This window comes from Mytilus californianus, unplaced genomic scaffold, assembly GCF_021869535.1.
Source record: "Mytilus californianus isolate M0D057914Y unplaced genomic scaffold, xbMytCali1.0.p SCAF_2, whole genome shotgun sequence".
Taxonomy (NCBI): Eukaryota; Metazoa; Mollusca; class Bivalvia; order Mytilida; family Mytilidae; genus Mytilus; species Mytilus californianus.
In genome coordinates, this window is record NW_026262668.1 from 111,289,829 (window position 1) to 111,316,547 (window position 26,719).

The window sequence follows — 26,719 nt, forward strand, 5'->3', positions numbered from 1 at the left end:
TAAGCAGAAGCAATCTTTGTCTTGGTAACAATGAAAATAGTTCAAAGATATGTTCCTACATGTACCTTCAAGTAAACTGTTAACATAAAATAAGATTAATATAAGATACAGTACAAATGTATCTCGCTAATACAAATGTAAACTATCACTAGAACTTTCTACTTACAAATCAAATCAAAACATATTTATATCAGATGCTCCTCTTGACTACTCAAGTCTTCTATATAGCATTACAATAGTTCTGAACTCAACATCTGGTGCTTGCTTCCATTTTATTTGAATACTTGATTTTTTTTTTACCTGTTCAATCTAGGTGGGAGACGATCCTATGGCCACACAATTTCTGACAACTGCTTCGCTATTGGAGGTCTTCAAAGGAAAATATGTCTTTGTTTTTTAACTGTCATAAACCTGATTAAGTACTCAATAGATAACGCTTTTGTTGAATAATGTTTGGTTTGAAAAATATTAAGAACTGCATCCTACAAGAAAAAAAGTTGGCTCTAGATTGATGTGAAAAAGTCCTAGAAACCTAGATTACTTTCATACCCTCTCCCAACCCCACAAAAACATAAAATGGTTGCTTCCTAAATCTAGACAAGTTTTGCATAAATTCCATAGAAACGAATGTTTAAATCTGTGACTATATTAAAGCTTTTTTTACGTTTTGAATTTATCAAAACATATTCTGTATTTGAAAAAAAACAGTTATTATCATAAGATAAAATCACATATCAATCTTCTTCATTTGAATGAAAAAATAAATTGCATTTCTGCAGGATAATTTGCTTATTTCATAAAAAATAAAAGAACAGAGTTCCAATGTCCCCTGCGTTGCACATATTTTGTATTTCCAAGGGGCATAACTCTATAAAAAAAAGTCGATCGTCCACCATTATAGAACTTGTCCGATATTGCTGATATTAACCTATAGTATAAGTTTTATAAAAATCTGGCAAGAATTGTACCTGTGAAAGCTCTAACGAGACCATTTCCCATAAATTTAATATTTCCAGGGGGCATAACTCTTTTAAAAAAGTCTATCGTCCATCATTTTAATTTTGTCCAAGATATTGCTGATATTAACCTAAAGTATAAGTTTTATAAAAATCTGGCAAGAATTGTAACCGTGAGAGCGCTAACGAGGCCATTTTCCATAAATTTAATATTTCCAAGGGGCATAACTCTTTTAAAAAAGTCGATAGTCCACTATTATAGAACTTGTCCGAGATATTGCTGATATTAACCTATAGTATAAGTTTTATAAAAATCTGGCAAGAATTGTATCCGTGAGAGCGCTAACAAGACCGGACGGACAGACGGACGGACGGACAGACGGACGGACGCCCGGTATCACCATGTCCCCTGCAACGCGTTATTTGCTAAATGATTGTAAATGACTCCCATACTACCTTAACCGAATGTGCAAGTCATGGTCGTTTAACATTCCCATATAGTAGTATACTCGAAACTTTGTTCCATGAAACAGTCACCCATTGCTATTGGGGACTGGTGAGGGGCCATGCAAGATATCTGCACATATAGAAGCTTTGATACAACCCCATCTGCTGATAAATGATGACCTGGTCATCTGCTTACATTCTAATCAATACTAAAATTAGGAGATGTAGTATGATTTCCAGTGAGAACAAATATAAAGGAAGTAAACAACTATAGGTCACTGTACTGCCTTCAACAATGAGCAAAATCCATACTGTATATTTATTTATAAGGGATAGTGGTGTAATCACACAACCTAAGAGTAAACTAAAAATCAATTGGAGACAACTTGAAAAAACACTAGGTTCCAATCTATTAAGATTACTCGAAGTTGACGAAAGCTAGTCAAAGCCAATTTTAACTTGTAAACTTTTCCTTTTTTATATCAAATGAAAAAAAATCGGGTGATCACAGAGTTCATATACTACATACATAATTTACATTGTTCTTTCAAAGTATGAAACTTATCAAACATATTATTAAGATATGGTTCTCTAATATTATAATAGAGTAAGCAGGAACACTAAAACTGAATCGTCTTCAACTGTAGTTTAGGACATTTCTTTATCAACCTCTTAAATTGGTTTTCAATATCCCTCAGGCAAAGTTGACCTTAGATGGATTTGGCTTTTATGTTTATGTCCTTTTTGGTTATATAGCTCTTTGTGTAATTCGGAACTTAGACATCCTGGCGTTCAACTATTTGGCTGTGAGAGTTTCTGATTAAGAAAATCAAGAAAAGCGTTTCTGACATATAAAATTTATGAAATATGATTTTCATTTTTTATAGCACTTGGTTGATACCGCTGCTGGTGGACTACAGTGAACCCGGGGTATCATCAGATCGGTATTCAGTGCTTTGATCGGTCTTGACACGATTTATAGCATAGCTTTCTTCAATTATACTTCTATACTTTTATAAATTATAAAGAAACTAAGTTTCGTACTACCTCGGGCAAAGTTGACCTTATATGAATTAGGCTATTAGTTGCAGGTCCTTTTTGGTCATATAACTCTTCACATGTTTCTGGGATCAATATAATATATATATATATATATATATATATTTGTATTAGCCTCATCGTGTCAGGGTATACTTATACATCCCTGGCTTTCAAATATTTGGCTTAGACGTTACTGGTGAATGAACATCCAGAAAAGCGCTTCGGACGCATAAAATTTTATAGTGTCATTTTCATCTTTTATTAACTAAAAAAATGGATAACATGCGTACCTATCTACAGTACAACGACATGCTGATCCATTCCAAAATTGAAAATTGTATTCAATCCTGAAATGGAACTGTAGGCTATTCTGCAGAGTAGCAGCTGCAAATCTAAAACTTGTCTTACTAGATTTTACCAGGGGACTGTGTTGATTTTACCAGGGGAATTTCCAGGGTATAATTGTGTCTGGGAGAATATTTACAGTCTTTTTCAATCAGAGACCTATAATACAATTTTATCACATCTCGATCACGTAAACAGACAGACATTTAGTATATCTGAAAAGGTTTCAATTGCCATAGTTCTGTCTTTTCATATGCAGTGAAGGCATCTTAGCCTTTTCAAATAATATGAATGGTCTTCATACCCGTGGTATTCATGCACTAACCTTAGTGCTTTTTCTTCTGTTTGCTTATTTTTTTCAGTACAAAAATGCCATGCCAAAGGGTAAAAAATAAAATTGCTGAAAGAAATGTATTGAATTTAGTAAGCTGCTTGCTTAGTCGGTTTGAATAAGGCGATACACGTTAAAGAATATTCAATTACTTGTGTGTCTTAGTTCCTGCATATTTTACAGATATGAGTATCAAGATTTAACTGATATCAATGCATGTCGGTGCAAAGAAGTTTAAAAGTTGAATCTCATGAGACATCTGCATACATTTATTTTTTATACATCGTTTTTTCGTGTATTGTTATGTACACAAATCGGGACAGATTTTGGTTTTCTTGGTTGCGCTTTGTCATGTCGGACCTTTTATAACCTACTATATATACTATACATTATAAGGCATATACGTCTACGTCATTTGGTCTCTGGTGAGCAGTTAACAATCATATCACATCTTCTTATTTTTTATCAACAGGAATTTTTGTACTTAAATTTTTCTCAGCAGGTAAAAATCAAGGTCGGATTCGAAAAGTTTACTTTCAGTAATTCTTAATAAATTTTTGACCACGACATTGACACTTTTTGAGTAAATTTTAGTGAATAGGTCTCAAGTGAGTATTACAGACTTCTGGGGGCCTACATTTCATTTTGCCGACTTTAATTTCTTATTGCAACGGTTGTATACATCATATGAATGTGACAATGAGAGTTTACGAGTTGTTTTTAGGTTGAACCGACTCAAATAAAAAAAATGATCACGTTCAACTTCTCCTATATATATAAAATATTCTTTTTACTGATTCATTTCATTTTTCGGTGAGTATGTTGTTCGCATCTACCCCATTGGCCAAATTGAACTTTAAATAAAGATGCTTTTGTCATGAAAAACATGATGACGCTGTCATTAGTGGAGTGGAAACTATTTACCATTACGGCACCTTATTTCAGCTTCAATTCTGAGTGGATTTTTTTCTATTCTCTGTGGAAAGTTTTTGGAACTCCGGTATGACTTTCGGCATTTCCCATAGAGTTTTTTTAATGAGTAGAATTCACGGAACACAACATATGGTCAAGTTTCAGTACGTATACAATTGACATGGATCAATTATCCGACGGGTTGTATGCATATTGAATATCAGCTACGAGTCCGAATGAAAACTCATGTAAACATAAATAGTGACCTTAAAGGCGTTTGACCTGACTTTGATAACTTTGACCCTGACTTACCACATATGTCATCATATTTTACCCAACGTTCATAACTTATCAAGAGATGTTCTGATATTGTTTTGAACATGAAATCAAGACAAATCCTTTACATTCCGATATAGTAGATGTTTTATTTCCATTAAATCGATATATAATCGATTTTATTCCAATTAATTTTCTCCTCATTTTTTTAATCAAATTATGAAAATTTTAAAGGCCCCTTGATATTTTGATACACATGATGATGCATACTTTTTTGCTACACACGCAGTCTCGCACAAATTAAGCGGCTACCCTTTGGCACACTATTAAAATAGACGATTAAACCAATAACCCGAAGATAGGAGCTATAACAATAGCTAGAGAATTGTTTACCAATTTAACATATTTAGCAGCTTTTGATACAAAAGGCTTAACATTTAACCTACTAACATTCGAGATGTTATCGTTGTAGTGATGTTTTGTTCGGTTATAATGGCCGTTCCGAAGCCAATGGCACCTCTGTAAGTACATGTATATGAGTGCCCATAGGAGTTTTGTGTCCATCAGATTCGCTTTTATCCATGTTTAACTTTGCTGTCAATAAGATTGACATGAATGATTTATTGACGATTGATTTTATGCAATAATGTGTCAACTTGATGGTTTTTTTTTGTGTATTCTTAAACGTTGTTTTCTGGCGTTTTTTTTCCCAAATAAATAGTAAGAAGCTAAATTTACTTGTGAATCCATTTCGGTCATTTATCTTCTGTTGGTATACTAAAAGCCACTGTGAAAAGTTGCAAAGAAAAATTGCCATGAAAAATAAATAAATCAGTAACAAGATTGGGAGGGAGAAAAAGACTTGGCCAAAAACTGAATAAACTGAATAACTTTATAAAAGGTCAACACTTGTGGGCTGTACTCATGTTTATTCTATTTGTCCGAATACAATAAAAAACAAACAAATAACTTGACAAATATGAAAAATTACAAATTGATTCAACTATTATGATAAATTTTAGTTTGAGTAATGTCCATTCACAACTATTTCATGTTTCTTGAGGGGAAGATAAAGTCTATACCAAATGGTTATTGTATAAAATCTTCACAAGAAATGTCTTGGAAGCATTTGGGACTAATAGACAAAGGGTATATCATGGTTGGTCATCCAGAAAGATATTAGTACTCGAATGAAGTATTGTTATTCATGCAAGTTTACTACATTACTATAAAACTGTCTATATGTTGCATTCTATAACACTTGAATCTTTGCTTCATGATATATATCTACCTTCGATTTATTGTCCTTATTTACAAACTTGATGATTTTCGTTTTTTTTTATACCGGTATCTAAATACATAATTCTTCTTATAAGGTTCTTCTTATAACATGGCTTTATCGCAAAAAATCTGATATTTTTCTGATTTAAAAAAAATATTTGACAGCTCATAAGTTTGGATTTTCTATTTACTTTTTCTAATAAAATGCATTGCGGAAGGCGAAAATACCAAGCTATGCATTTTTTCTGTTTTTATTGTGTTTATCCTTCCTGGGGCCCCTAATAGATAGTCATCTCATAATCATCTCCGAGCTGTCAATCTTCGTCAAGGGCGTGTGGTATCGGGACTAAATTTTCCTCGTTTCATTGGCTGTTATTTATATCTGGTTAAAACATTCCTTACGGAAAAATACGAAGATATCGAATCTTCGTTTTCATTGGATGTTTGTGCATTAACGGAGAGAATGATGTTCTTTGCATGCATGACGAGCCGCCATTTCTGTTTAGAGGCATTTTGACTGGCAGTGACAAAAAGCCCTCCCAGATTGGCATAAGTGTGGACATTGTTTACGTTTAGGATTTGTTTATTATCCAAACAAAGGCATTGTAGGAATTAGTGCTAAGTGTTTAATGACTTAACATAGACATAAATGGATTATTAAGGTCGGATAAAACATACTGTGAAATAATGGACGACCAGCAAAGAATGATGCATAACCAGGGACAAATGGCGAACACTAATGTGCTTAATCAGTATGGGATTCCTCAACAGGGAGACGATCCCTCAGACCAGAGGAAACAAGAAATTGGCGATATTCTTCAACAGATAATGACAATAACAGACCAAAGCCTTGACGAAGCACAAGCAAGGTGCCGGTACATGCCTTCCTTTATTTCTATGCCTGTCGTCTCTCAGATTTTCTCTTACTCTCCTATCTGTATGATGTATTTTCAGCGCGAAGTTATGAAATAATCTTTATAGTTCTTAGTAATGCTCTTGTTTTCTTTATTGCAGGAAACACACATTGAACTGTCACAGAATGAAACCGGCATTATTTAGTGTATTATGTGAAATCAAAGAAAAAACAGGTGTGTAAATATTTACCCTTCTTTAAGCCTCTTGTATGGAAACCTGTATAATTTTTTTCCAAACAAAACATTTTTTATTTCTTTTTGAATTTTATTAAAAAAGAAAGTTTGGTAAACATTTTTTGTACATATGTAATATCATAATATAACAAAAAAATACTTCCTCAAATAAATCATTAAGATTTGTGACTAAATTAACAACTATGTGTATAATAGATACACAGTGATATAATAGATACACAGTAAGTGATAAAGTTACAGTTTGTAATAAAGTAAGGTAAATGACAATGTATATGATGTGTTGCAAATTAGATTAAAAAAGATTTAGCATAGCCCAACAGGTTGAGAATAGTTCCCCAATTGAATTAGTATCCCTTTATAATAAATGGTGGTCATTTGCCAAGTTTAAAAACAATATTATATTTAGTCCTCACTCAAAATAGCATGCATGAAGATGCATTTACGGAAATGGCATATTTTTATCTTCAGTTTCAAAAAGTTAGCTACTGTGACCAATAACAATTTAAATAATTATTTATCAGCTTAAAACTTGCAAGTGTTAAACTGAATATGTGCCATTTCAAGTTTAAAGAAATGTTACTTTTTAGTTATTTCTACACGAATCCAGGTCCGTTCGTGCCCATTCACGTTCGCCCCCTTTCACGTTCGCACCCCGGGTCCGTTCGCACCCTACACGTTCGCACCCTTTTTATTGATTTTGTCTTAAATAATTTTTCAATCGTATTTTGGTTAGTGTATTGCTATAAATATTTTTTTTGTTCATTGTTTTAAAATGAAGTGACTTTCTAAAAACGATTTTTGTGTTGAATAATTTTTTAATCGTGTTTTGGTTATTGTATTGCTATAAATAAGTTTTTTTTCATTGTTTCAAAACATGCAAAATAAAGTGACGTTTTTTGTGTTGAATATCTTTTTAATCGTGTTTTGGTTAGTGTATTGCTGTATTTTTTTTTTCATTGTTTCAAAATAAAGTGACTTTCTAAAAAAGGTTTTTTGTGTTGAATATTATTTAAATGTTTAGATACCAAACCGCTGTAAACTCAACAACAATAACATTTTGAATCTTAATTGTTTTTACTCATACCAAGTTAAATACATGCTAATATAACTACATGCAGAATTTACATCAAGTTTAGCTGTGTAAACACCATATATAATTAACAGTAATCATAAATAATTAATCATCAAATCAATTTAAAACAATATTTCATTTAAAAAATTCAAAATTTGCCGATTTTTTCTTTATTTTGAGATTAACATCTTAAAAAACATCTTATAATTCATCGGGTTTTTGAATAAAAAAAAGGGTGCGAACGGACCCAGGGGGCGAACGTGCGGGGTGCGAACGTGTATTGGGCGCGAACGGACCCGATACCTTTCTACACACATGTTAAATAACGTTTATTTGAGAATTAATAACTGATATTGAGGAACAATTCTGCAGTTGTAAATTCATATACATTGACCAATTTTACATAAAAAATAGGTCAAAGTCTCAAATAGCTACATTTGTAACTGCAATATTTGTGACTTAATTTAGCTAAAAAATGAATAAATTCTAACAAATGAAAAAAAATCTCCCAAAAAAACGACGAGTTGATTACACAAATTAGGTACCCACTTTTCCCCCGCTGTCTGCATGCCAAACATCACATACTGTAAATCATGAGTTAGCCTTCGTCCATCCCAGCCAAAAATGAATGAACTGTGTAAGAAAAACAATTTTTGACTTTTTGAATGTTCAAAATTTCAAGATCACTTATAATACATTTGTATTCAACATTTGTGGAAGACAAAATATAAGAAAAATTAAACAACTTGAATCTGTTGAAAATTGTTGCCCTACTTGTGATTGTTACTTGATTCAAATTAAACAATGTATGAAACTGAAATTGCAAATATGCTGTGCTTTCAATTGTTACATGTATATTGAAATGTGAGTTTAATCAAGATATATTTTTAAAAGATTTAGAATTTAGCAAAGTTCGATACTGTTTCAGGGGAGATAACTGTTTTCACTTAAATGAATTTTCAATGTCTCATTGTTACTACTGGTAACAAGATGGCATTTTTTAAATGCATTTTCCAAAGGGTACAAGTGTTCAAAATTTTATTTCGTGAAGAATTTACAAAATAAAGGAAAGGGGGGAGCTGTTCCTGTTACAAGAAAAGCCAAACCCTAAAAAGTATATGATGCTGTGGTTACAGTTGACCTTATATGCAGTTGTAATGGAAGCTTCTGATTTCTGCACTAAGGCTGTGTAAGTGGGTCATAAAATTGTATCTGAAGACTGAAAAAATAGGCTAAACAGGAATTTGTAAAAGAGTTTTTTGCTTCAGGTTACTTTTTTCTGTTTTGTCATTTGTTAACATGTTGGTGATTTTGCCCAAAATTCTGTCCATAGCTAGCTGCTATAACCTTGAACCAATGTTATTTTTAATTACATGTAATACATGTACATTTGTACCATGATATTTGAAATAACCCTTTTCCTAAAACATAGCAACATATTTTTTTAATATTATGTGATTAAATCTATTCAGAATCAGTAACAGCATGATAAAATAATATAGCTACATTGTGCCAAGAAGCCATGGGAGAGCACTGCTGAGTTAACCTTTGACCAAAAGACCTCAAAATCTATCGATGTCTTCATTTCATACCACATTTTCTTATTTTCCCTACATGTACATCTACAAATGTACATGATTAAATATAAAAAAGATTACATTGGAAATTCTAAATTGGTTTGTGAGTATGCAATGAAAAAATACACTCATTATCATATATAAACTTAAGACTTATATGTACAATCATTATGCTCATAGTGAAACCTGCTAAGAAAAAAATTGTGAGAGAGCCACAGTACACATAGAGATTATGTGTATTAAGATGCATTAAGCCATTTCAATGCATGTTTTATTGTCCCCTGCGTAACGTGTTGTGGTGAGACATGGAAATATCGGACGCCTGTCAGGACTTGTTAAGCACTCTCACATGTACAATTCTGGCCAGATTTTTATGAAACTTATATCATAGGTTGATATCAGCAATGTCTTGGACGAGTTTGAAAATTAGTACCGTTCAATTATTTTAAAGAGTTATGCCTTTTGGAAACATTAATTATATTGAAATTTACATCGTTAGCACTTTCATTAGTACAATTCTTGCCAGATTTTTATGAAACTTCCTTTATATGTTTATATTAGCAATGTCTTGGACAAGTTCGAAAATCAGTGCTGATCAATTATTTTTGATAGAGTTATGCCCCTTGGAAACATTAATTTTATGAAAAATTGCATAGTTAGCACTCTCATGTGTTCAATTCTTGCCACGTTATTATATCATAGGTTTATATCAGTAATGACTTTGAAGAGTTTGGAAATCAGTGCCAATCAATTATTTTTAGAAGAGTTATGCCCCTTGCAAATATAAATTATACGGAGAATTGCATTGTTATTGCTCTCATAGGTACAATTCTTGCCAGAATTTTATGAAACCTAAATAATAGGTTTATATTAGCAATGTCTTGGACGAAATTGAAAATCAGTGCCGATCAATAATTTTTAAAAGAGTTATGCCCCTTGGAAATATTAATTTTATGGAAAATTGCCTTATGAGTGCCCTAATATGTACAATTCTTGCCCGATTTTTATGAAATTTATATTATAGGTTTATATCAATGTTCTTGAAGAGTTCAAAAATCAGAGCCGATCAGTTATTTTTAAAAGAGTTATGCCCCTTGAAAATATTGTTTATATTGAAAATTGCAATGTAATCGCTCTCATGTGTTCAATTCTTGCCAGAAGTTTGTGAAACTCATAGGTTTATATCAGCAATGTCTTTCACACTTTCGAAAATATTCAAATATTTTTAACGAGTTATGCCCCTAGGAAATATAAATTATAATGGAAATCACATTGCATTTGCTCTGAAGCCTTCATTTCTCTTAAGATATTAATAAAAAGTCTTAAAGAACAGAAAAAAAGTGCGTTTTTTAGTTATTGCCCTTGTCCTTTGGACATTGGAACTCTTGTTCGTTTATTAAAGTACATGTATGCTTGGAGATGTTATTAGCATTATGAATTTGCATGGGCTTATGTCCATTGTGTGTTGACTCCCAACAATAAAAACTGACCGTCACGAAATAGCACAATAATGTTGAAAATGGCGTTAAACACCAATCAATCAATCAACTTTGTACTTTATTTGGCCTTTTTTTACTTTTTTAAAAAGAGCGTCACTGATGAGTCTTTTGAGATGAAACGTGTGTCTAGCGTATACAATTTCAATCTTGGTATCGATGATGAATAAATTTGGTTGTACAGTATATATTAATGTATCATATTATACCTATTTGTTTTAAGGACACAAATCTCTTGTTACTTATATATATATGGCAATTATTTTGGAGTTCCAAGTATAACAGGGAAAATATTTTGTGTATTGATTTTTGTTTTCAAAAAATCTGAAGGAAGTATTTTTTTATTAATATTCTTAAAAAATAAAGATATTCTCCTCTGCTTGATTGACAGTGGGATTGGAGTTTGAACATAATTTTGATTTAGAAATAGTCTGTAATTTCATTTTAATATTGATATACATTTTTGTTGTACATTGAATTTATAATATTACAAAATTGTACATTAAATGACCTTGTTTATGTATAAATGTAAAACCTCTAGTTTAACATGACGGGAATCTTTGCAAATCACTCCGATGTATCCTTTTGGTCATAGAACTTTATCCAGTATTTGAGAGTAAAAAATTTGTTCTCAAAATACTAAATCCAGTAATTTGATTGGTTAATTTCTGAGTCTATGATAATCATGCTCAAATTTTTAATGACCACAATGCCTTGTCTTATGAATCTTATCTGAAACTCCAAAAATTTTGTTTATGTTCTTAATTTTTTTTCAAGAGTGTCTTATAAACCATTGAATTTAATTATCTCTCTAATTTAGAAGAAAAGTTGAATTCAATCATTGTAACCTATTTTCAATTAACATGATTAAGACATTTAAATACAAACATATAAAAAAAACGTGGTTCTGTCAGTGATATGGGTACTCTCTTTTACAACATTCAACTGTAAATTAGTTCAATTAAATGATATTATAAAGAAAAGTGTATCTTGTTGAAAGTTGTAATTTAATCTGTCTATAAACATTTACTGATAACAACTTTCTTACCAAGTAAAAACATAATTTGGATAACAGTTTGTTTGTATTTTAGACTAGTTTTACAATTAGATTGGTTTGAAATTGTATGAATTTGTGCACAAAATGTGAGAAAGTCCATTATATAATTTGCTCAAAGTAAAATTAAAATTAGCAAATTTAGCATGATACGACAAGTATCTTCACATTTGGAATGGTTAACTAACACCTTAAGGAGAGGTAAGAAGATCCACTTTATGCCGCAGATAATGATTAATGCCATTATTATTGGATTAACAGCATGGGTTGTTCTCTAACACTTCCTGTCACCAATCACGATAATCTCCTTCCATTGTAATGATTTTCTCAAATCTGATTTAAGATTTGAATTGAATCAATATGTCTTGTCAAAGTGTTGTTAGCTAGGGAGGTCTGTTGGGGTCTCATGAAGCTGTGTCAATACTCTGTTAATTTAGTTTTATTGATTTCTTCTAAATGTAATAAGACCCAACACATTTAATGCATTGATCAGGCCTCTATATTCGTTATTGGAATTCTAATTTTAGTGTAACTTGTGTATTTTTATTAGTTGAAAGAATGGGATTTGAATAATTCTTTTGTGATTTTCACTACAAAAAATGTGCATGACCAAGAAAAAACTAATAAAATGTATGAACATAGTAATTTTTACCCCCCAAAAAAATGTATTTGAAATAATTTTTTGAGATGAGATGAAAAAGATTTTAATTGAAAATTTATTTTGCTTAAGCTAATTAACTTTTATTTCTAGAAATCACAGTTATTTTTGTAAGTTCAGAATTTATTCTTTTAATTTTTTTTAAATCACCTGTTCTTTATTGCATCCCAAGATGTGTAAACAAATTGGCAAGTTCATCATAGTGGCAATCCTAGCTCTTCCTTTGTGTCTATCCATTCTTTTAGGACAGCTAAATCGAGACCTCATTTTAGGAAAAACTAATATGTTAGTTTCTTGACAACCTTGTATTTTGAAACGAATAGTGTTCTTCTATTTAAGCAATGAATCCAGTGACCGTACATGTATTTGATGTAGTATATTCAACAGAATCATATAAATGTCAAAACGTAATCAAATTATTTAATCAATTTTTTATTGCTCCTACATGCAGACAGCTTCAAATAAAATTGAACCCAATGAGGGGAAGGTCAGGAGATAAAATAGTTTGAAGTGTCATATTCACCTACATTCAATTGATTTACAAATTTTTGCAAGGTTGTGTCTCCACTTAAATTTTAAATATTGATGACTGCATGTAGTTATGGACATGAATAAGCAAAAAGTTGTTTTGAAGGATACAAGTTGAAATCAAAATGTAAACCTTTCTTAGTGTATGTGCCAGGAATAACACAAAATTACATCATTTTTAAATGTTGAATGTTGAAGTTTCAAGCTTTCAGTAAAAAGTGTAAATTAACAGAATATATTCAAGGTCTAAAGTTTATTTCATGGAATTGTTGTTGCATACATGTACATATGCATCAATATTATAGTTGATTTTTTTGTTGTTTCCAAAATGTCCCAGCTGAGTGGCAATATTTCATACATTTGTACATACTCAAACTTCCTTGTTAGAGAAAAAGTTGGGGGTTCATACATTGTACGCTGTATATCACTGTTTGCTGAAATAATGGACTGAAGTTTTCCCTCCAGGAGTTAAAAATAACAATGTGGTCAAACGATAAAAGCGATTTATATCAAAGCATACATTTTTTTATGAACCAAGACCAGTATTGTGAAATAAAAGATAAAAGTTGTCTTTTTAGTCTTAAGAATACTACACATGTACTAATTTTGTGCAGATTGAATGTACATAGTTTATAGCTATATATAGTTTATACAATCTGCAGCACTGCATGTATTGAAAAAAAGCATGAGAAAAAACACACATGTATTTGATATTTTTCAGTTCTCAGTATTAGAAATTCACAAGAAGAAGAACCACCAGATCCTCAGTTGATGCGATTAGATAATATGTTAATAGCTGAAGGAGTGGCCGGTCCAGAGAAAGGAGGGGGCTCCTCAGCAGCAGCCAATGCCACAGCAGCTGCCTCAGGTGGCCAGCCAGATAGTGCTATAGAACACTCAGACTACAGGGCCAAACTGGCACAGATCCGTCAAATTTATCATACAGAACTAGACAAATATGAACAAGTGAGTGATAATCATTTACAGCTGTTACTAGCCTCCAGTCTTCTACAGTTCTCTCAGCTGTTACATGTTTTTGTCTTTGTGTATTTCTGCTGATTCAATATGTATATTAACGCTAAGAATACTGAAAGATACATCTAAAGTGTCAGTTACATGATTTTTAATCAACTTTTTTATCTGGAAAAGGTAGTTTGGGTTTGGGAATATTTTTTTTTTAATTCCTGGTTCAAGAGAGTGTTATTCTTATTTTGAAGTAGCATTTTATTTAAAATGTACCTTTGCAGAAATAGCATCGATATTTGACTTACAAGTCCAGTTGCTTTCACATGTGCAGACGTATGAACTAATAAACACACATTTTAGAAACTGAACTAAATAATGAAAAAGTGGAATTTTAAATAAAATTATTACCAGTATTTCTAGTTAAAATATTTGTACATTTATTGAGTCTCGAGATCATTTACAATTTACGAAAAATGTGTCAATTTCTTTAATGTATTTTTGAATTAGGACAGTCAAAGGAAATTTAATGAGAATTTGCCTTTATTATGATGAATTACGAAGTAAAAGTTTTATAAGTGGTGAGAAAGAAAATCGGCTAAAGACATTAAGATGAATCACTAGTTATCATGTATGGTTAAATCATAGGTTAATACCACAAAGGTGACGCTTTGTTAGAGTAATTGTCAAAGGCTGGAGGCTATAACAGTATAAAATTTGGAATGAATAATGATGTTTTGTCGACTGGTTTGGGTCATGTGGCCCGGAGCAATTTATTCTGCTTAGTAAATGCATGCTTTGTCTGTTGATAAAATTCATCATAAATTTGTCTTATTATATCTATACATAAGAGAATTTTGTTTGAAAATTTTGCTTTTATAACGTGTATTTGATGGGATTAATAACATGAGTATGAAGATACATGAGCTCTGGAAGGAAAATTTGAAATGCATATGGTTTGGTGATGTCTTGTAAATAAGGCATGTTTTTCAAAAGTTGCTTGAATGATTGCTTAATTTCATGCTGTTGGGAGAATTATATTAAATTACCAAGTAATAATGATTTTATAAAGATTTTTTTTTCAACAAATCCCCAAGATTTATGCAAATACATAAAAAATTTCACCCTGTTGAACTTCTCATAATAAAAACATCTCAGATCTGACATTTATGAAGATTATAGACTGCTTTTTTCATTACAGTTTATAGTTTTCTGGATACTTTCTTAAAAATTGTTGCAGTATTATTTAATAACTTCTTCTTTACAGGTTGGCCAGTTACATCACTAATTTCCATTTTTGAATTAGACGTGAATTGTGTTGATTTTGTTTTGTTAGCATATTTGTTTCCCAGTTTTTGCTGCTTTTTCCCAAGGATTTTTGTAATTTTGTTAATTGGAAATCATAAACTGCTTGATGGTTTCACTTATGTGAATGTGAAAACTAAAACCTGCATGCCTTGCAAGTCGACACAGTGAATTGAAAAAAAGAACTTGTTTCGCATGCACAGATTATTATAAATTAGTAAATTTATTTGCTTTTTAATTGCAATTTTTAAAAAAATACAATTGTGATGCCATATCATTGATTATGTAGAATTTCAGTATATTGTTTCCTCAAAATCCTGTCTGGTTTGTAGTAACTCAAAAATTTACAAATATGCAACTAAAAACATACATGTGCAAAAACAGATGCTATTTTTAAATATGGAAATTGCAAATTCTATCGTGATTGACTTTAAAAAATCTTTGTACAAATTATTTCACTTTTATTAAATTTCATAATAGATCTGAAATAAAACAGCCATTTGTTTATTGCTAAATAATATGAAAAGGTGTTGCTATTGGTTGCCATGACTCTAGTCTTTGTTGTTCTTGGACAGGATGGATCGGAAATCAAAAATTCAGACTATGAAGCGAAACTAGCACAGATTCGGCAGGTCTACCAAACAGAATATGGAAAATATGAACAGGTACAAAAACAAAATGATTGTTTTCTTCATCACATGGCCAGCGTTTTTAGCTCTAGAATGGCTGTGGTTTCTCTTTAACCAGACAGGGAGATGGTGTTCAAATATTATTAACAATAACATTTGTAGTTTTAGATTGTTTACATTTTCTCACTTTTTCTGGTGTGCTCATAATATCAAACCAAAATATAGTTAATTTTATACATTTAAAAGCAAAATGAAATTCTTTGCACTTCAGCTTCCAGATCTTTTATTTATTTCTGAATTTTATAAACACAAATGTATGTTACATTTTCATACAAAATACCCATTGTAATTCTCATTTTAAATTTTTTAGAACTATCAGTCATTGAAGTTTCTATCCTTAGTTATTTGAGTTGATAAATAGCAAGCGAAAAAGCAAGATAATGTTTGAATTTGGTGTTAATAAAAAAAAAATAGATTTAATATACAAGTGTATAAATAAAAGAAACATTTGAGTAAACTATAAAAAAGTACACAGAAAAAGTGGGAATTATAACAGTATGTAAATTTTGTTCCACCAGCATTGACAACTAATGATACAATAGTACCATTTGTTGTAATGTGTTAGTTGTTGTTTTACCATATTTTACTTTGATTGGTATTAATATACTGCTTCAGAACTACACATTTTCATCATTATAATTCCAATCTTATTCACATTGTTCCTGATTTTGATTCATGATTTTGTTTTTTTCTCAAGAAAGAGGGAGGAGGGACATGTACGTTGTATGATCCCATACGTGTATCTTCATCTATAGCCATTTATAAACACTCAACAATCATAGAAACTTTTAATAAGTCAATTTAATGTTTTCTCACTTTTCATTTGAGCAGTAGTATAGCTATCACAATCTTCGAATCCATCATGCATGTTAATGTTATTTTTTGGTTTTATTGCATTTAAATATTGTTTTGATTTTAATTATACGTCAGGTGTTATCCTTTTGTATTTTATTCCATTTAAAGTTACAGTAGCCTTAATTAATACTCAAATATCATTTTCAAGTTATTAATAAAATGTATGTCCCCTTATGCCACTTGAAAAATGAAAACAATTATGATAAAAAAAATTACGATTGGAATTATAAGGATTTCCATTTTTTTTCTGAATTTCTGAATATATAAATTGGACAGTCAACTCACAAACTTGAATTTATTAGGTTTATGAGCCTCAGGTTTAATTCACATATCTATAAGTTCAGAGAAGAGTTTATTCATTTGATATTGAAACTTAAGACAATTGGGTACAAAGAATCTAAAAACTTCAGTAAGATATGGTATATATTTTAGTGGACATTTTATGTAGAAGGCATACTAAAGGAATAAATAGTTTTAGAAATTCCATTTTTTGCAAATGTAGATGTATGCTTCCAGTGTTGATAAGGTTTGAATAATGGGTAAGTTTAAAGGGATTTAGTGAACTGTTTCTCATTCAGGTTTTTGGATTAATTTCATTTAGTCTTCCACACTGAAACATGCTAACAGTTGTACTGCTATTGGTGTAGAATATGACCTATCTACGTTTATGTTTTAAATCATCTGCATAACTGGATTTGACTTTCTTATTGACTGAATCAGACTATACTAAGCAAAAATTAAACATTTTATGTTTGACTTATTGTTTTAATTTTCTTGGAAATTTGCCTGAAGATGCTTATTTTGATGTCAGCTGTTAAATTGGAAAAAAATCCAACAACATCAAAATCATATTGATTCTTCAGTATAAAAAGCTGGAAGCATACACTTTTGATTGCTTTATTTTATTTAGAAACCCTTACATGTATTAATGTTAGTAAACAATCAACAGATTAAATTTTTCCTAGTTGAAGATAATTAAATGTGTTTGGTTTAACACTTTTTATGTGTGTTAATTGATGAAATAACACTCCACCATTCCACATTTCTTATGAATTATCCATGGTAGGTACTGAAATTACCTGGTTTTTTTTCACTTTCACATAAACTATAGCAGGTAGGTATAACAAAAGGGTTTATGTATGTATACATTTTAATTCCATGTAGAAGATAGTTAACTCCAGCTTTTTTGAATTTTCGTTTTAAAAATTAAGTCCTTTTGTATTATGCTTGGCTTTCTTGCTTTTTGTTCCATAAATTTGCAGATAAGAAGCACTTTCAGATTGGTTGAAGATCTTTATCAGTTATGTATTTACTATTTTTGGCTATAGATTATTTTGCATGCATCTTAGTATTCTCATTCCTCTTCAAAAAGGAATTATTGCACAACAACGTAGTTCTGATTGATGTCAAATATACGTTGTTGGCTGCATAAAAGTTAATTAAAAATAAGTTAATATTCTCTGGTATCACTTTATAGTGATGTTGAGTGAGAGAAAGGTGAAAGTAGATGTAAAAGATGGACAAAAAAGTCATTATTTATGACGTGGGTACTGCAACACTAGTTTAAAATGCAAAAAAAATCATTTGAATACTCAAAAATGTGCAAGATTCTTCAACTATCTGAAAGTAGCCTAAATTTGTTTGCATGATTTTCAATATGCAGTTTATTTTCAGGCCTGTAATGAATTTACTACGCATGTTGTCAACCTGTTAAGGGAACAAAGTCGAACAAGACCAATAGCTCCAAAAGAAATAGAGAGAATGGTTGGAATAATTCGTAAGAAATTTGCTGCTATAGAAATGCAGCTGAAACAGAGTACATGTGAAGCTGTTATGATTTTAAGGTCCAGATTTTTAGATGCCAGGTAAGGATGCATTAAAGTAATAATTTACAAATTATACACTCATTATGTCATACAATGTAGTGAGTGAGGAAAGTTGGAAGAATACTTGCTGGCCTGTTCATTCAAACAAACATCAGTCTTTGTTATAAACTAGCAACCAAAGCCTGATGCTCATTTTTTGGAAAATTTTGTATAATTTTATTTGCCTGTAGCAATTCTTGCAGGCCTGATAGAAATTTTACCAGCCTGGAGTGGTCTGGTAGGCCTGTGGCCAAGCATGAAGACTGATTTATCATTTTGAGCACTCTGTGGACAGCGAAGCCAATTAGTCATGTTTAATGTTGCCCTGGCATCATACAGCTTAATCATAATTTACAAATATGAAATAAACATATACATTGTGTATACAATTGATGTGTCAAAGAAAAAGAAATTACAATGATTACAATAATGTCAGTATAAAAGTTACTGTATGTTTGGTGAGTGTTTTCAAACAAATCTTAGATAATGGACTTAAAAACATATATCAGCACAGTCTAGGGAAAGTTGCTATTTTGTCAGGGATTAAATTTATTGTTTTATCAATTTATAAAAACAAAGGAAATTGTTTACTTAACAATTCCTAGCTATGCTATATTCTTCCCCTTCTCCGTCCATCTTGACTGTCCTTTCATCCTTGGGTAAAAATCATAATTTTCTGAACAATGGTAAATAAAGGGAATTGGAAAAAGGCTATTGAATTTGAAAACAATAGGTCAAAGTTCAGCCAGGGTAACTTTTACTTTAACTATAAAAAAATTCTCTGATTAAATTTTGAGTTTCCCTTGTCGGAATAAAATTACTTATACCAATGGACAATATAGGAAAGGAGAAGAAGCCAATTGATTCTGGGGTCTATAGGTCAAAGTTAAATGTACATAGCTGTTCTACAAATAAAATTTCTGTAACAAATGCCAGTGATATTGTTTGCCTCAAATTACCTCCGAAATTCGGCTTTTTCCCCTAGAGAAAATTCCCAATTACTAAAAAAAATGGCATTAAATTCCTCTCAATAAGTTGTACATTTTTCCCAAACGGTGATGGCATCGGTAGTAATGTACGTAAATTTCGTATTCATGTTATTATTTTGATATTATGAAAGCGCTTTTGAGATCCGGGTTTCTAATTAGAATCATCGCGGTGTTTGTAACACGCATGTTTTTCAATGTATTAAGTACTGTCATTTTTTCCGTTTCTTTCCCCTCCCCAAAAAGTTCATTTCCAGTTTAAAATGTCTCACAATTCAAAATATTACGTGAAAAATTCTTATTCAAAACTTCCCAATTTCCCCAAAAGAAAGGGTAGAGGTAGTTTTGAAAAAAGACAACAATATCACTGAATGCTTTCCAGATGAAATGTGTTTCCCTTGCTTAATTAAAACAAAACTAATACCAATGGAAGATAAAGATAACGGAAAGAATTCTATTGATTTAGGGACCAATAGGTCAAAGTTCATGGGGACTTTGAATTAAAAATAGTTTTAAACAGATGCTTTCTGTTTGGAACTTTGTTGTAAACTTGAGAGTTTGGGCTGCAGTTGATGTAAACCTTATATCTTGCCTTTTGATCGTAAAGAAATGTCAGATGATGATGTTTGCAATTGGTATCAAAATACTTAGTTGCGTCTTTTTTTTTCATTTTTCAGAAGAAAGAGAAGAAATTTTACTAAACTAGCAACACAAGTGCTAAATGACTATTTTAATTCTCATTTGAGTAATCCTTACCCGAGTGAGGAGGCCAAAGAAGAATTGGCTCGCAAATGTCAGATAACAGTATCTCAGGTAACATTAGATTTATACTTTGTTTTCATTTTTCAGACGAAAGAGAAGAAATTTTAGCAAACAAGCAACAGAAGTGCTAAATGAATATTTTTATTCTCATTTGAGTAATCCTTACCCTAGTGAGGAGGCCAAAGAAGAATTGGCTAGAAAATGTCAGATAACAGTATCTCAGGTAAAAATGTCAGATTACTTTTTTCAGACAAAAATGTCAACTGTATCTCAGATCGTATCTTGGATATACTGTTAAAACCGCCAGGTGTGGTAAAATGTCAATGAACAGTAATAGAGTGATAAAATATAAGTATTCCAGATAAATATCAAATAACAGGATCTTGGAAAAATCTAAGTACTCAAATCAGGTTTATTATTTAAAAAGCAGTATTAAACAAATAAGAACACTGTATGCTCCATTCTTCATTGTGTATTAATAACAACCAAGTACTTTATGCTCCTCCTGCATCATATTGTCAGTAATTAACATTGTTAAGCTCCTTTGGCATTCATATTTGGCAGTAAGTCTATGAATAACAACCAAATCTGTTATTCTCCCTCTGCATTATATATTGCAGTAAGTTTACGAATAACAACTAAATCTGTTATTCTCCCTCTGCATCATATTTGGCAGTAAGTTTACGAATAACAATCAAATCTCTTATTCTCCCTATGCATCATACTTGGCAGTAAGTTTACGAATAACAACCAAATCTCTTATTCTCCCTCTGCATCATATTTGACAGTAAGTTTATGAATAACAACCAAATCTGTTATTCTCCCTCTGCATCATATTTTGCAGTAAGTTTACGAATGGCAACCAAATCTCTTATTCTCCCTCTGCATCATATTTGGCAGTAAGTTTACGAATGGCAACCAAATCTCTTATTCTCCCTCTGCATCATATTTGGCAGTAAGTTTACGAATAACAACCAAATCTCTCATTCTCCCTCTGCATCATATTTGGCAGTAAGTTTACGAATGACAACCAAATCTCTTATTCTCCCTCTGCATCATATTTGGCAGTAAGTTTACGAATAACAACCAAATCTCTCATTCTCCCTCTGCATCATATTTGGCAGTAAGTTTACGAATGACAACCAAATCTCTCATTCTCCCTCTGCATCATATTTGACAGTAAGTTTATGAATAACAACCAAATCTGTTATTCTCCCCCTGCATCATATTTGGCAGTAAGTTTATGAATGGCAACCAAATCTCTTATTCTCCCTCTGCATCATATTTGGCAGTAAGTTTACGAATGGCAACCAAATCTCTTATTCTCCCTCTGCATCATATTTGGCAGTAAGTTTACAAATAACAACCAAATCTCTCATTCTCCCTCTGCATCATATTTGGCAGTAAGTTTACGAATGACAACCAAATCTCTTATTCTCCCTCTGCATCATATTTGGCAGTAAGTTTACGAATAACAACCAAATCTCTCATTCTCCCTCTGCATCATATTTGGCAGTAAGTTTACGAATGACAACCAAATCTCTTATTCTCCCTCTGCATCATATTTGACAGTAAGTAATTATAACCAAAGGAACAAAGTTCTGAAGGGTATAATGTTTTTGACCCGTCTGTCTGCCAGTCCATCCGTCAGTCCTGTTCTTGTCAGTGCAACTGCTCAATATTTGTTCTATGAGTTAAGCCACTTTGAATGTAGATTTGTGGCCTATATATATACTACTGCAACAGTTTGTTATCACAACTCCTCTGAAACTGCACAACAAGATTTTATGAAACTTTGTAGATAAGGACATAATATGTAGTTGAGCATATCCCATTAAACTGTTATCAGTTGACTTTTGTAAGAGTTATGAGTCTTTGAACTTGGGAATCTGGTGAGATTTTGTTTGCCCAGTGACAATGTGAGGGTATGGGGTATGTGAGCATGCTCACAACGGTTCTTTAAATAATACTGTAAAGCTCCTTTCACATTCATATATGGCAGTAAGTTTATGAATAACAACCAAATATGTTATTCTCCCTCTGCATCATATTTGGCAGTAAGTTTATGAATAACAACCAAGTCTGTTATTCGCCCTCTGCATCATGACAGTTATTTCGTAGTGCATTTCTTTTAGACAATAAATGAAAATTAAACAAATCCCACCTGTGCTTTTTATACGACCGCAAAAATTGAAAATTTTTTGATCGTATATTGGTATGACGTTGGCGTCGTCGTCATCGTCGATGTCGTCGTCGTCCAGCGTCGTCTGGCGTCGTCCGAAGACACATTGGTTTTCGCACTCTAACTTTAGTTTAAGTGAATGGATCTCCATGAAATTTTACCATAAGGTTCAATACCATGAAAGGAAGGTTGGGATTGATTTTGGGGGTTATGGTACCAACAGTTAAGGAATTAGGGGCCAAAAAGGGGCCAACAATAAGCATTTTTGTAACTTCCAGACAATAACTTGTGTGTAAGTGTATGGATCTCTCTGACATTGTACCACAAGGTTCCATATCACAAAGGGAAGGCTGTAATTGATTTTGGGGGTAATTGCCTCAAAATGTTAGGAATTAGGGGCCAAAAAAGGGGCAAAAAACAAGCATTTTTCTAGTTTCATGACAATAACTTGTGTGTAAGTGTTTGGATATTTCTGAAATTGTACTACAAGGTTCCATATCACAAAGGGAAAGCTGGAATTGAGTTTGGGGGTAATTGCCCGAAACGTTTAGGAATTGGGGGCCAAAAAGGGGCCAAAAATAAGCATTTTTCTAGTTTCCAGACAATAACTTGTGTTCAAGTGTATGGATCTCTCTGAAATTGTACTGCAAGGTACCATACCACAAAGGGAAGGCTGAGATTGAGTTTGGGGGTGATGATTCATAAGGGGGTTCAAAAAAATTTGGGGGGGGGGGATTTTTTTTTTTCTTTTTTTCCTTTTTTTTTTCTTTTAAAATTTTCCATTTTAAGTTGGTTATTTCTGATTTATATTTAAAATCAAATAATAATGATATGGTAGGAGATACACACCAAACAGGATGTGTAAATTATTATATAATAAGTATTGTGCAGTAGCAAGAAATTTTCAATTGCACAGTATTGCACAATAGCAAGAAATCTTCAATTGCACAGTATTGCGCAATAGCAAGAAAATCTTCAATTGTACAGTATTGCGCAATAGCAAGAAATCTTCAATTGCACAGTATTGCGCAATAGCAAGAAATATCCAATAGCACAATATTGCGCAATAGCAAGAAATTGTCAATTGTACAGTATTGCGCAATAGCAAGAAATAATCAATTGCACAGTATTGTGCAAAAGAAGATACTTCGTATAAATTGCTTATTTCTTGATCAATTTCAATGGGGATTTATTCTTGAATTCTTGGGGTTCTTTAATATGCTGAATCTAACCGTGTATTAAGTTTTTGGATTTTGGGCCCCGTTTTTAAATTGGTCCACATTGAGGTCCAAAGGGTCCAAAATTTAACTTTGTTTGATTTCATCAAAAATTGAATTATTGGGGTTCTTTGATATGCCGAATCTAACCCTGTATTTAGATTCTTAATTTTTGGTTCTGTTTTCAAATTGGTCTACATTAAGGTCCAAAGGGTCCAAAATTAAACTTAGTTTGATTTCAACAAAAATTGAATATATGGGGTTCTTTGATATGCTGAATCTAACCATGTATTTAGATTTTTGATTATGGGCCCAGTTTTCAAGTTGGTCCAAATCGGGGTCCAAAATTAAACTTTGTTTGATTTCAACAAAAATTGAATATATGGGGTTCTTTGATATGCTGAATCTAACCATGTATTTAGATTTTTGATTATGGGCCCAGTTTTCAAGTTGGTCCAAATCGGGGTCCAAAATTAAACTTTGTTTGATTTCAACAAAAATTGAATATATGGGGTTCTTTGATATGCTGAATCTAACCATGTATTTAGATTTTTGATTGTTGGGCCCCGTTATCAACTTTGTCCACATTGAGATCAAAAGGGTCCAAAATTAAACTTTGTTTGATTTCATCAAAAATTGAATATATGGGGTTCTTTGATATGCTGAATCTAACCATGTATTTAGATTTTTGATTATGGGCCCAGTTTTCAAGTTGGTCCAAATCGGGGTCCAAAATTAAACTTTGTTTGATTTCAACAAAAATTGAATATATGGGGTTCTTTGATATGCTGAATCTAACCATGTATTTAGATTTTTGATTATGGGCCCAGTTTTCAAGTTGGTCCAAATCGGGGTCCAAAATTAAACTTTGTTTGATTTCAACAAAAATTGAATATATGGGGTTCTGTAATATGCTGAATCTAACCGTGTATTAAGTTTTTGGATTTTGGGCCCCGTTTTAAAATTGGTCCACATTGAAGTCCAAAGGGTCCAAAATTTAACTTTTGTTTGATTTCATCAAAAATTGAATTATTGGGGTTCTTTGATATGCCGAATCTAACCGTGTATTTAGATTCTTAATTTTTGGTTCCGTTTTCAAATTGGTCTACATAAAGGTCCAAAGGGTCCAAAATTAAACTTAGTTTGATTTTAACAAAAATTGAATTTTTAGGGTTCTTTGATATGCTGAATCTAAACATGTATTTAGATTTTTGATTATGGGCCCAGTTTTCAAGTTGGTCCAAATCGGGGTCCAAAATTAAACTTTGTTTGATTTCAACAAAAATTGAATATATGGGGTTCTTTGATATGCTGAATCTAACCATGTATTTAGATTTTTGATTTTTGGGCCCCATTATCAACTTTTTCCACATTGAGGTCAAAAGGGTCCAAAATTAAACTTTGTTTGATTTCATCAAAAATTGAATTCTTGGGGTTCTTTGATATGCTGAATCTAACCATGTATTTAGATTTTGGATATTGGACCATAATAGGTGAATGTCCAATTTAAAATTTTTAAGTTCTTAGACCACATTCATTCTGTGTCAGAAACCTATGCTGTGTCAAATATTTAATCACAATCCAAATTCAGAGCTGTATCAAGCTTGAATGTTGTGTCCATACTTGCCCCAACTGTTCAGGGTTCGACCTCTGCGGTCGTATCAAGCTGCGCCCTGCGGAGCATTTTATTCAATAATGTTTTTACAGTGTGGTGTACTACTTTTGGGAGAAATTGTATCAAAATTATAGAAAACTTCATCAGCTCTAACTCAAAATATGGACAACTTTATGTTCAGGGGGCCTTGAATTCTTTTGACAGCTTTCAAAATACTAATTTTTAATCTTTTTTAGCTGTACCAAATCACTACATTTACTTTAAAATTAATGACCCAAATTTGTTTACAGTGTAATTTCATCCCCCTTCTTGCTATTTGAGGCATAAAACATGAAGAAATAAATATGGGAAGGGTACAAAAAAAAATTGCAAGTAACACACTGTCCACACTATGGACTATATTTGTAGACAACGGAAATCAAAGGACAATAACTGTGTTCTCGGACCTCATATTTGGCAGTAAGTTTATTAATAACAAACAAATATGTTTTGCTCCTTTGCATCATATTATATGACGGTTAGTACTTTACACTGTAAGCTCCTTTTTGCCTTCATATTTGGCTGGAAGTTCATAAATAAGAACCTAACACAGTATGTAAGGTCCTATGTTACATTTGGCAGTAAATTTATGAGTTTTTAACAAGAAATGGTATGCCTCTTCTACATTCATTTTTGGCCCCAAGTTTATAAATTTTAACCATAAATGGTATATATATGCTCTCTACATTCATGTTAGCTGTAGTTTTTTAAGCTGATTAATAAATCAAAGTATAGTGATGAGTTATTTAAATCCTTGTGATAGTGAATTTATTGTAAAGTATAGACAATGTGGAAACTGTAGACCATTTTCTAGTTAGAAATATAGCGTTATTTCATGGGTCAATCTAATAAGGTAAAATGGTGTCAGAAGTTTTTTCTAGTGGTTAAAATATGTTTGAAAATAATTGCTATAAACAACTTTAAAATGTATATCATCACATTTTGCTGTGTTCTTGTTTAAAGAAAAAGACATACTAGTTGTATCAGTTGCGTACAAAATGAATTAAATTAAAGTTGTTTTAATAGTAGAGACTGTTAAAATATATTTCAGCAGACCTGTTTATTAATCAAAATAACTCAGACATGTGTATTTGTCCTTATTTATTCCTAAGAAATAAAAAATTTATTACCAATTTCAAAATTTAAAAAACCTTTAAT

At 31.7% G+C, this 26,719-nt stretch overlaps 1 protein-coding gene across 11 annotated transcripts in view; it reads left to right on the plus strand.

Annotated features, from left to right (window-relative positions):
- Positions 1-6,052: 6,052 nt before the first annotated feature.
- LOC127728593 (pre-B-cell leukemia transcription factor 1-like) overlaps positions 6,053-26,719 on the plus strand; it is a 36,667-nt gene continuing 16,000 nt past the window's right edge. For 4 of the 11 annotated variants that reach the window (XM_052236127.1, XM_052236129.1, XM_052236126.1 and 1 more), the window contains exons 1-6: positions 6,054-6,464; positions 6,604-6,677; positions 13,805-14,049; positions 15,927-16,016; positions 18,570-18,760; positions 20,596-20,731. In XM_052236127.1, the coding sequence (XP_052092087.1) occupies positions 6,277-6,464; positions 6,604-6,677; positions 13,805-14,049; positions 15,927-16,016; positions 18,570-18,760; positions 20,596-20,731 (924 nt within the window). In that variant the 5' untranslated portion in view covers positions 6,054-6,276. Of the gene's footprint in view, positions 6,465-6,603; positions 6,678-13,804; positions 14,050-15,926; positions 16,017-18,569; positions 18,761-20,423; positions 20,560-20,595; positions 20,732-26,719 lie in introns of all 11 variants that reach the window. The other 7 variants (XM_052236119.1, XM_052236123.1, XM_052236122.1 and 4 more) reach the window with 5 other exon arrangements.